Source organism: Mesocricetus auratus, unplaced genomic scaffold, assembly GCF_017639785.1.
Source record: "Mesocricetus auratus isolate SY011 unplaced genomic scaffold, BCM_Maur_2.0 Super-Scaffold_100010, whole genome shotgun sequence".
NCBI classification, from domain to species: domain Eukaryota; kingdom Metazoa; phylum Chordata; class Mammalia; order Rodentia; family Cricetidae; genus Mesocricetus; species Mesocricetus auratus.
Genome location: NW_024429194.1, coordinates 71,162,462 through 71,175,047, shown reverse-complemented (window position 1 = coordinate 71,175,047; position 12,586 = coordinate 71,162,462). Strand labels below are relative to the sequence as shown.

Sequence of the window (12,586 nt, the reverse complement as noted above, 5' to 3'; positions counted from 1 at the left end):
TATAGACTAGGAAGTTAAAATACAAAACTAATTCCCCATAAAGGGTGAAGAGTTAAAAAACAAAACTCCAGAACCCAACTCTCTATAGAAGTCTAATTGTAGAACTTTAGCCCTCCATGTTATCTGGTGCTACACCAGCATTCTGCCTCAAGTTCTTCCCAATTTGGTCTTGCTACCCAAACTATTTCACAGCTCTCTTGCGGCTCCTTGCCTTCCCCAGTGATGTCCAATGGATCATGTGACCTGGCCTTGGAGAAGTTCTGTGTGGTCAGGAACCTGGGTTTTTGATCCAGCTCTGTCAGTACTTGTTGTTCAGCTCTGGATTTACCCACACTTGTTTCAATATTTACAAACAAGCTGAGGTTCAACTAAGTTGAATCCATCTGTCCCAGTGCCCTTGTGTATTCAATTAGCATTAATAAAGCAATGTTTGGAGAGAGTTGTGAAGGGCATGTGTTCTGAAGGAGAAATGTTGAGTTTAACAAGTATCTTCACTGAGTATTGAAAAGCTAATATATACACAATGAGACAGAAGCATTATCTGCAGCATCTCATGTCACTGTTGGGGCACAGTCATCTCTTCTCACCAGGGGACCATGTTACAGGGCAGATACTCCATGGCACACAGTAGGAAATGCTACACTAAATGCCAGGTAAGTCTGGCATATCACCTTGTTCTATATAGTTTTTCTTGAACTAATTAAGAAGTATTTTTATTTCTTTTTTAGTAGTGTTTGCTCCCTGGCATCAACTCTTACATCACAGGTTTCAACAAGTGATAAATATTATTCTATGCATGGCTAGTAATAAATGAGGCAAGGAAAAATGTTATAAGCTATATTGCTTGCATCTTTAGGAGAAATTCTAGGCAAAACCTATTTTATACAAAATGTGAAACATATTACTATACCCTAGTCACTTACAAACATTTGGAAAATAACTCCTATAGCACACTATAGCAAAAATTCACCTTAATTACAAAGTTATTTATAAAATTCTGATCCCTACAAAGTAATTTATTTTAAAAGGACATTGTTCTTTATTTGTTCAGAAAGATCTTTTTTGTTTTTAAATTGAAAATGATGCCATTCCCCACATCTAAAGAGAACATGCAAAGAATTAGGGCTACACAAAATGCCAAATCACAGCAAGGGAAATGGATCTTGCATGAAGTATGCAAATGTATCATTTGTGTTTATTGCATGGGTTGACGTTTTCTCCATCCTGAATAGCAACAGTAAAAAATTACACAATTAAAATAAAAGGAAAAAAGTTAATTTGATAATTAAAATAAAAGGTAAAAAGTTACTGTAAGAGAACATTTTTACTTGATAAGTCCTTTAATAATATTAACCAGGCCTCAATAAATACGACTAATGTCCTGATCATCTAATGATGCCCCTTCATTGGTATTACTCCCATTGGTGAGTGTTGTGATGTGAGGGAGTGATTGAAACACAAGGGAGAGTGCAGTTCTTTAGCATCTAGTAGGCATTTAAGGCTCCTTAAAGCTGTATCAATTAATAGCAAAGTGAACATGCCAAAGAAAATGCTCTAGCTGCCATTGTTTTGGGTTAATTACTAATGCTTATGCAAATGCCGTCTTAGCCTGATGCTGTTACCTCAAGGATAAAAGATGTAGGACAGCAAACAATGGACTATTTCTACCTGTTTAACATACTTATTTCATTAAATGTATTATACCATAACTGTGTTCTTCATCAGTAATATTAACCCCAAGCATGTTTGAGATCACTTAGAAACCACTAAGTTATTATCAAACTGTAATATGGCACACTAACAAATAAATTAGATGGCACGTACTATTTCTCATTAAACTATTGAAAAAAATCTTGTTCTGGATTGGTAAGATTCAATAATTTTCTGTCAAATTATATATATGCCTATTTACTTATTTTCTCATTTACAAGTAAAACTTAACACACACATAAACCTTGTCATCACCAAATTCTATTATTGGATTCTTCCTAAATTACTATAATCAAAACAATATTAATAAGCAGTGTTTGAGTCTTCTAAGATGCATAGAAAGACTACTGATTTTTATAAATTGACTTTGTACCCTGTCAATTTGCTGAAAATGTCAACTGCATCTAGAAGCATTCTGGTGAAAATTTTGGGGTCTCATACAGTACAGGGAAAACTGGATCAACATACAGAAGAATAAAATAGACTACCACTCTATCATTCTGCACAAAAATTATATCCAAGTGGATAAAGAACTCAATTTGAAACCTGAAACACTAAAACTGCTAGCAGAAAACATAGGAGCTGCCGTCTAAGATATAGGTGTAGGAAGGGACTTTCTGAGCAGAACTGTATTTCCAGAGTAATTTAGGTCAACAATCTACAACTGGGATCTCATCAACCAAAAGTCTTCTATGCAGCTAAGGAAATAGGCAGTCATGAAGAAGCCCACAGAACAGGGAAGAATCTTTGCCAGCTATACATGTGACAGAATATTAATGTCCAGAATGTACAAAGAACCCAGAAACAAAGAGTCAAGGAAACAACTGATCCACTTAAAAAGTGGTCTAGAGCTCTAAACAGAGATCTCAATAGGAGAAAGAAAAATGACTATGAAATACCTCAAGTATTCATCATCTGATGGGGGAAGTACCTCTGTGTATATGTTTATCTTATTGGTTGTTGAATAAAGCACTGTTGGTCAATAGGAAAGCAAAATAGGTGGGACTAGGAGTCGAGAAGGTTTCTGGGAAACAGAGGCGCAGTCAGTCATGATATAGGACACCAGAGGAATAAGAGGTCTGGACTCTTTCTCCGGTAAGAGAAGACCATGTGGAAATACTCAGATTAGCAGTTATGGATTAATAATTAAGTCAGAGCTAGCCAATAAGAAACCATAGCAAATGGTCAACAGCTTAATAATTAGTATAGCATCCTATGTGTTCATTTGGGACTGATGTGGCTCAGGGACCAGGCCAGTGGGAAGAATACACGGTACAATCATCTTTATTAATTGGAGAAATTGAAATCATAACAACTTTGAGATTTCATCAAATAATCCTCTCTTTACAGCAAAGAGATCACAGAAAACCACAACTGGACACAATGCAGAGATCAACAGGTCATGGGTAGCCCAGCCCAGTGGATAAATCTATATCACAGCTCCTGCCTATAGCTCAGAGAACATAGCAGAAGAAAGACAGAATACTAAAACTTCTACTGTGAAGCAGTCTGTCCAAAAAATGGCTGCAAATAGAAGACTGGAGCAGCAGCACCATCCATGGACGTGTTGACATGGAAGTGGGAAAATGTGTGGGATCCCAAACCTAAACTAAGAACTACAGCAACTATTGATTTCTGGGAGCAGGAAAACTAGCTTCATGGCATGGGCCCTTTATTGACTGTCCAGTGCAGATTGATCAGCCTTGAAACCATATACACACAAACAACAAAAATACTCTCAACAGATGTACACACAGACACACACACACACACATACACACACAGAAAGAGAGAGAGAGAGAGAGAGAGAGAGAGAGAAACATAGGGCTAAATAATTATTTTGGATTCAGAAGTTTAAAATATATCATCAGTATATGCTTATATTCATAATCTCTGTCTTTATTTTAGATCAGTTCAAATACATGAATGAGTGTGTAACACAATTTCAGAAATTAGTTTTGGATCATCTGTTTTTTATCATAATGTATAGCATTCACAAAAATTATTTTTCTATTCTAACTACTTGTTCACCATTTCAGTAACTTTATTGAGTATCCATTTTGCACTGAGTATTACAGTTAGCCAACATCTAACCTGATATAATTGCAAGGACTTTGGACAAAGTGTCACAGGGAAGGAAATGAGATCTTAGGATCTTCAAATCACAATAACTTTAACTGGGGAAATCCATCTACGGAAACGGGCAAGGTCACACAGAGGTGTCTTCGACAAGTCTTTGCAACAGCACAGGCCTCAATTCCATGCATGCAGAGGCATTTTCTGTCATAAAGTGTGTCCCTAATAATGCTGGGACACTCAGGGAAGGCTAACATGGGTGAGCTGATGCATGTGCATGTATGTGCACATGTGCATGCAGAGAGTTAACATGTCTCTTCATGGTAGTAGACCTGTGGACATTAGAACACAACTGTTCAACAGAGTTTGAACACCAAAGACTATTGCAGTCCACATCTCCCAAGACAGCTCCGCTTGCAATGTGTCTACAACTTAGAAGATGGTGTGCTAAACGATTAAGGGGATATTGTAGCAGTGAAAGACACACCCTCTTCCCTCCATGACAACAGATGGAGGTTTTAACTTTGGGATTCCAAGATCAATTAATTATACAAGGATATTCTCTGTCACTAGAGGGCAGAAGCCATTCACAGAAAGAACTCTTCAAGGCTTCTCTTTGAATGCTGCGAGACTTTCAAGTGTAAAAGCTGCCAGAGTTAACCAGATGAAATTCTGGCTCTAATGAAAACACAATTTGCTCATGTCTAGAGTTTGAAAGAAAAAATTTTAAATTACATATAAAAAACATGAAATGGAATGTTTTAGATGATATAAGAATTCTGTTAAGTTGGGACTGAAGGGGATAGTTCAGTCATTAAAGGTTAGGCTCTCAACCAAAAATATAAGAATACCTGCTGCTCTTGTAGAGGACTCAAGTTCAATAACCAGGTCAGGTAGCTCAGGACCACCACAGGGGATCTAAGGGCTCTTCTGGTCTCTAAGCGCACCCACACACATAGAGTGTCCTCACAAAATAATAAACATACAATAAATCTTTAAAAAGAACTCTATTGGGGTACTTACAATTGACATTAGGGTCAGCACATAGTGCTGCAAATTCTGCCCATGATGATGAACCATCTTAGCATCTGCTGTAACCATAACTTCCACATATCTTGGGTATGATAAAAAACGCTTATTCCTGGAATGTAACTGACTCCTTTTGGCTTCCGACCTGATCACCACTTCCTTCTTTATATGAATGTCTCCAGTCACGCTGCTGAAGTTAAGAGAGGCCAAAGCAGTTTTCTTTGTTTGATTTTCTGGAAAGAAGGATAGAATAATACAACATAAAGTCATTAAACTGGATATGATTAATATAGTGCACAAAGTAGGGCAGCCACAAAACAGTGTTTGCATTGAGTGACACCACTGTTCATGAGTGGTTGGCAGTGCTCATGTTTTCAGAGCTATATGAGCAACACTGACTCTAAGCTTTATTTTAACAGATATGATTATCTTTAAATATTTATTTACCAATGAGTGAGAGATAAATATGAAGAAAGTCCTGCTTTCCTTGATAGGCAAGTATGTTCTTAAGTTACTGCTAGGATTTAGTCTCATTACACAGCAGTCATATTTTGTCTGTGACATTTCATAGAATAAAGAAGAAAACAAACTTGCATTATACAGTATGTGAAAGCAGAACGACTCACCCTAAAAAAAAGTCCCAACAGGCAGCAACTCAAACCAGAAAATTAACTGTTGATAAAAATATTTATGAAGATGACTACATAACATGCTTGGTGGCTTTTATTGTTTGCTTATGCAGAAAATTATTAAGCACCGTGATTAAAGGAACTACTTTTAAGCATACTATGTAAAAAAATCAACATTTAAATTTTGCACATTTGTGCTAATGCAAAAGGTTCATGAATAACATGACTGTGGGTGCTATCTTTTCTCCTTCATATTCTCCTTCACTGCTTTTTTCTACTTTCTCCTTCTGTTAACTTTCCTGAAATTGACGGGTGGTTGTATTTTCAACAGAAAAATGAACCAAAGGAGTCAAGTAAAAAGAAATTAAAACTTCTGAGTCATTTATAAACCAAATAATCAACAACCAATAAGATTTTGATGCACTATAACAACACACACACACACATACATATGTAAGTGAATGATACACACACACACATATGTAAGTGAATGATTCTCTTAATTTAAATATGAATGAAGTCTTGTGGAGATAGCACACAATGAAAGCCATTAAGCACCGTTTCCATTATCTTCAACATCTGCCTTTTGTATTACTGTGTCCTCCGGTATGAATTATCAGTGATTATCACTGATTATCAGTGAATAATCGGTGGCCTGAAGAAGATCCCAGATAAATTGATATATGTAAATCTCTGGCTACTCAGAAAGGCTGAAGGTTTATGTTTCAAACTATTTGTTCCTCTGTTTCTAGGTTATTGGAGACAAAATTATACTGAGCATGTATACACATAACGTTTAGGAAATGAGGCACACACAGCACCTCATAAAGCTTACAAACCAGAGAAGATGACAGAAACGCAAAATTAAAGATAAAATTTTATGTTTCTTAAATGTCTCAATAATAATTCAATCAAGTGACAAATTATCCCACCTATGAGGCTGGCTAGCATTCAGAAGCTGGAAATGCCAGACATTGACCTAGCTTCTTTGACAAGCCATCAGGCAAGTTAGATGTGTATCCACCACATGGACTGTAATCCTGTAACTCAGCAACATCCACTGAATCACACGAGGTCATCACAGCAGGGACAAAGACAAAGGGAATAGACTAGGGACCCCAGAAATGCACCCTCTCTTATACTACCAAGTGACCCTCAGAAGGTAGCTGAAACCACTCAGTGTACAAAATGAACTAAAAATCAACTAGAGACCTAAGAGAAATGCAGAAACTGTAAAACTCTTAGAAGGAAATGTGGGGACATTTTTCATGACTTCTGATTTGCAACGAGTCCTTGAATGTGATACCAGAAGCAAAAGAAGAATGACACAGCTGGAGAATTAGAATCACATCACGCAGAAACCTTGAAAAGCAAGGAAGGAAGCACAGCCCCTATCTTATAATTAAGTCCAACAGCCACATGTAAACTAAAGATACTGTGACATTTTGCTAGTCATCAATACAAACGCTGGTATGCAACAACGGGTTTCAAGTCTAGAAACCTGGCTCCAGAGTGAGTGTTTCAAACTCATACAGGATGCTGTGGGCCAAAGAAGTGTAAAGGAGAAATGGAAGAACACCTTGACTTATCAACCCACACTATACTACCCTTATATCTCTCAGTTTCCTTATACCTCATTTGAAATAATCATAAGAACATACACAACTATGGAAACAACTTAGTCAAATCTACAAATTCATATTTGACTGGCATGTGGAAGGAAGGAATCTTGCCACTATAAGTGAAGGAAGTGAGAAAAGTTAAACATAGCACACTTTTATGTAGGTACAATTTAATATTAAGTGCATAATTTTAAAAGATATGTACATAAAATAATGCTACCTTTAGAAAGTCAAAGAGATTGGAAATTGGGAACTAGAGTAACATTTGCTTCAGATACTGCAAGGAAGTGAATAGAATTTTGGGGAAGGAAGTGCAGTTATGTTCAAGCCCTTTATGTTGTGCTGGCTCACACAAATATGCAGAACACAATTAGCAAGTTCTTAATAAATAAGATTACCACTACATCAAGATGATCGATGGCATGACTATCATATTGTGCTGTTTGTTAGCTAAAGCAGTAAGATAATAAAACTGAATGCACTGTGTGAGTACTAAGGAAATAGTTTTTCAACTATTTAAAATTTTATTTAACACATAAACTAAGATCCCCTATATGTTACCTATCCGGAACACAAAAATAAGTAAACAATAGAAGGGAAATGACCGAAAGGGACCAACTGAGAAGGGAAAGAGTTAGAAGTAACAACCCCAGCTTTTTGCATAGAAAGATGCCCCTCAGACATTCAAAAGTAGGAATTTCAGTGGTGTTTAAATCTTGATCCCATTATTTGGAATTTTTACCAAAATATACAAATATATATTTATAACATGTGTATAATGGGTCAAAATGTGTAGAAATACACAGTCTAACTTTAACTATATGGCATAAGAGAATGATAGAAAAAGAATTAAATTACCTTGATATCTCAGTGTCGTTTAAATGATTTCAAGTTTATGCTGTTGTTATAAATAACACAATATCTATTAAAATGACACTTATTAGCACACCACAAGCTAAAACACTACATTCTATTGTCTTTTTAAAGTATTTACGCCTGAGCAGCATGAGTAGTGATGATAAAGTGACTTTGTGAACACCTTACATAATGGCCATCGCTCAAAACATATTTACCACCAACATAGTGACACATATCTGTGATACCAGCACATGGGTGACAGGGCAGAAGGATCAAGAGTTCAAGGTCATCTTCAGTTGCCTAGCAAATCTGAGAATAGCCTGGGTAACTTGAGAGGCAACCTCCAAAAACCAAAGCACATCTGCCAATTCAATTACATCACTTCTATGCAGTGCTTCCCTTTCTATTTCTGTTCCATCAAGTCAAAGACTAAAACTGATTCTTGTCCTTTATTAATAGTAGGTGTATTACAACAAGAAACCCATTTAGACCAACCCTAACCACAAGATCACCAGTATCACTCTAGAATATAAAATCTCTAAAAATTTTGCCAACAACAATGCCCCATATCACAGTGTTACAACTCAAAGAGAACATTTAAATTAATAGTTACAGGAATTTACATTGCTCAAAATTATGGTTATACAATAATATGATTAGAATCTCACATTTCTACTTGAATATCTGACTGCTACCTCATGCTCATAATTTTCCTTATCAGTTTTCAGCCTCTGGTGTCTACAATTGTCAGCAACAGCTTCCCAGTACCCACAACTCAGTCACCACTGCACACCACCACAGCATGTCTGCCCTGCCCACACTCTAGGTTCCAGCCACTTTTTCTTGTCATTTCTCCTTCAAATGTTCCTCGTATTATTCTTGCTTTTAACTGTGCACTGTTTTTATTTATTTTTTTGAAATTAAATTATAATCACTCTTTTTTAAAACAAATCATGCTCCTAAATTCATTTAGATATTTTTTCACCTTAGAATTCTTAGAATTAAAATACAGGATTAGAGCTGCAAAAACCTCCAAATGCTCTAGTCATCTTCTAGGACTTATATTTCCGTTCATCTTTAAGTCCACTTCTACAAAAAAACACTCTCTCATTTCATCTTCACTCAAGATCCAGTATATCCAAACATAGAAGATTCCCCACAGGATAAATTCTAAGTCCTTATTAAGAGTTCACCTCATCGAGCTGTGAATCCCCTAGTGAGTAAGAACACTATTGGCAATGTGCTTTCCTAAGTTCAGTATATGCTCACAGAGAGCAGGTAAAAGATTAAAATAAAGAAAAGACAATAGAGGAGAAAGGCAAAAGACAATGGGGGTGTGGAAGAAAAGGATAATCTAAAGAATAAGATAAAAGCGTTTAATGGGTTATGACTTCAGCATAAGGAAAATGTTAATGAGCTATGCAACAGTTCAAAGACAGATCGGGTGCCTGAGACATTCCCAATACCAAGTCTAGTGCTGCTATCTCTGAACAGGCTAATATGTATTTGATTTAAGAAAATTATGTTTAATCTAGTGTATCAATATTTGAAATCACTGTTGAATGTATCAAAGTTTAAAGAATTGTGTACGCTTTGAAATGAGATATGACCATATCAGAGATTATGTTACCATATTTCCTCATGGTTGAAGTTGTATTCTGTATCTATTATGTTTCTATGCTGTTGAACTAATAGTATCAATAACAACAATATTTATATTTACTGTGTTGATTATTTCTCAAGTACTAGTTCAAGCCGCATATGTTCACCTCTTAACAAGAACTCTCTATGAAATAGGCACTGTTATTAGAATCAATTTATTAGTGAAGTAAATTAGAAAGAGAAAGGTTAAGTGTACTCAATAAAATAAAAACCAGAGTCATTATTTTTCACTTTTTTAATTCATCAATTTATCTTACATCCTGGCCACAGCCTCCCCACCCCTATCCTCCCTTTCTAGTCCCTCTTTTCTATCTCTCCCTTCACCCACAAATTCTCTTATCTTCTGTCTCCATCCAGGAAAGGGCAGGTCTTCTATGAGTATCAATCAAACATGGTATATCAAGTTGCAATGAGACCAAACACCACCCCATGTATTAAGGCTGGGCAAGGAAATCTGGTATGAAAAGAGGGGTCCCAAAATCCAGAAAAGAGTCAGAGACAACCCCTGTTCCCTCTGTTAGGAGTCCCATAAAAGAACCAAGCTACTTAATCCCAGCACTTGGGAGGCAGAGACAGGCGGATCTCTGTGAGTTCGAGGCCAGCCTGGTCTACAGAGCTAGTTCCAGGACAGGACAGTCTCCAAAACAATACAGAGAAACCCTGTCTCGAAAAACCAAAAAAAAAAAAAAAAAAAAGAACCAAGCTACACAACTGCAACATATATGCGGAGTGCCTAGGTCTGTCTCATGCAGGATCCCTGGTTGTAGGTTCAGTCTCTGTGAGCTCCTATGAGCCCAGGTTAGTTGATTGTGTGAGCCTTCCCATGGTGTTCTTGACCCCTCCGGCTCCTATACTCCTTTCTTCTATGCCTCAGCAGGATTCTGGAACTCCCTATAATGCTTGGCTGTGGCTCTCTACATATGCCTCCTTCAGCTGCTGGACGATTCCCCTCTGGTGAGGGCCAGGAACCAATCTGGTCACAGGAGATGGCCAGTTCAGGCTACTTACCCATTGTTGCTAGAAGTCTAAGATGGGGGCCTCCCCATAGTCTCCTGAGAGATTCCCCTGCGCCAGTCTTCCACAGGGTAATTATTTTTAAACCAAAGGTATTTCATAGAATAGAAATGCAAAAAATCTATAGGTCTCTAAGAACATACTTAAAGAACTCTGGATTATAGTTTGTTTTTTCAATACTTAGTTTTGAATAATTTCACAAATTAACACATGGAACCCCATCTACTGATAATAAATATACAGTGGATTGTGGACTTGCCTTTGTGAGATGAATACATCATCAGTCTTCCTTGCAGCCTTGGGTCAGTTACTATTAATGGACAATTTTTAAAATACACAGACATGTGACATGATTGAGGGAAATTTTTTCATAGCCGGAAACTGAATAGCATAACAAAGAAATGAACTCAGGTTTCCTCAAGATAAGCTTTTAAACTGAATGTCACATTGCATGACTTTGCTAAAAGCCATTTGTGGTAACACACCGAATGAGTAGAATTTAGCATCAACATCACCATGGAAAACGCTGCTTCTTGGAGACTAAAAGAAAGAACTAGCTGGTCATGCCCATGAAAATACGAGGTCCCATCTTCCTTGCATTACAGAAACAGAGTTGAGCTAAGACATAGATATCAAAGTTGACAGGTTTACTAAAGACAAATATTTGAAACCAACCATTATCATTTCACTCAGCTGCCCTAAAAGAGCAACCTTAAGTACTCTTTCTCTGACTAAAGAAGTCTTATTAAATCCATAGTTTGCTAAGCAATACTTTACTAAGAATTTTCATTATTAATAGGTACTGATTTTCATTAAGAGCTATTCACTTGGGGCTAGCAGACAGACTTAGCAGTTAGGAACACTTGCTGCTTTTGCAGAGGCCTGGGGTTCTGGTCCCAGCACCCACATCACACAGCCACTTGTGGACTCCTCTGGCACCAAAAGCATATAGTACATAAACATAAATTCAGGTAAAAACCTTCATATATAAATAAAATGAATAAATTATTTTAAATATTATTTCATTACAGAGATCTATTTTAATATATCACATAAGTGAATTTAAGAGCATAAATTACATGATCACCTCAATAGATGCAAAAATCACCTTTGACAAGTCTTTATTTAAAAAATTCTCAGTTTGCTCAGAATCCTCCTTGCTTCCTAGATTCTCTGGCAATGTAGTTTGTAGTCTTGTAATCCTTTGCTATACGTCTAATATCCATATATGAGTGAGTATATACCATGTTTGTCTTTTTGTGACTGGGAGCATGTTGGGGAGGAGAGAGGGAGTTAGGAGAAAGAGGAGGAGAGAAGAGAAGGGAGGAGAGGAGGACATGAGGGAACAGGAAGATTGAGTTGGGGGAAGAATAGAGGAGAGCAAGGAAAGAGATACCATAATAGAGGGAGCCATTATAGGTTTAAAGAGAAATCTGGCACTAGGGAAATGTCCAGAGATCTACAAGGATGACTCCAACTAACAATCTAAGCAATAGTGGAGAGGCTACCTTAAATGCCCTTCCCGGATAATGAGATTGATGACTACCTTACATGCTGTCCTACAATCTTCATCCAGTAGCAGATGGAAGCAGAAGCAGACACCCACAGCTAGACACTGAGCAGAATTCCTGGAATCCAGTTGTAGAGAGGGAGGAGTTGTAAGTAAAGGGGTCAAGACCAGGCTGGAGAAACCCACAGGAACAGCTGACCTGAGCAAGAGGGAGCTCACAGACCCCCAAACTGATAGCTGGGAAACCAGTATAGGACCAGTCCAGACCTCCTGAACGTGGGTGTCAGTTAAGAGGCCTGGGCAATCTATGGGGCCTCTGGTAGTGGATCAGTATTTATCTCTAGTGTACGAATGAACTTTATGAGCACATTCCACATAGAGGAATAGTCTCTCAGCCCACACATGGGGGAGGGCCTAGGCCCTGCTCTAAATGATGTGACAGACTTTGAAGATCCCCCATGGAAGGCCTCACCTTC

At 37.4% G+C, this 12,586-nt stretch overlaps 1 protein-coding gene across 10 annotated transcripts in view; it reads right to left on the bottom strand.

Moving 5' to 3' along the window:
• Positions 1–12,586, bottom strand: part of Adamts20 (ADAM metallopeptidase with thrombospondin type 1 motif 20) — a 118,844-nt gene that overhangs the window by 90,380 nt on the left and 15,878 nt on the right. For all 10 annotated transcript variants that reach the window (XR_005880033.1, XR_005880034.1, XR_005880035.1 and 7 more), the window contains exon 4: positions 4,810–5,048. Coding sequence is in view for 6 of the 10 variants with exons in the window: in XM_040753924.1 (XP_040609858.1) it covers positions 4,810–5,048 (239 nt within the window). In the remaining 4 variants the exon portion in view is untranslated. The remainder of the gene's footprint in view (positions 1–4,809; positions 5,049–12,586) is intronic.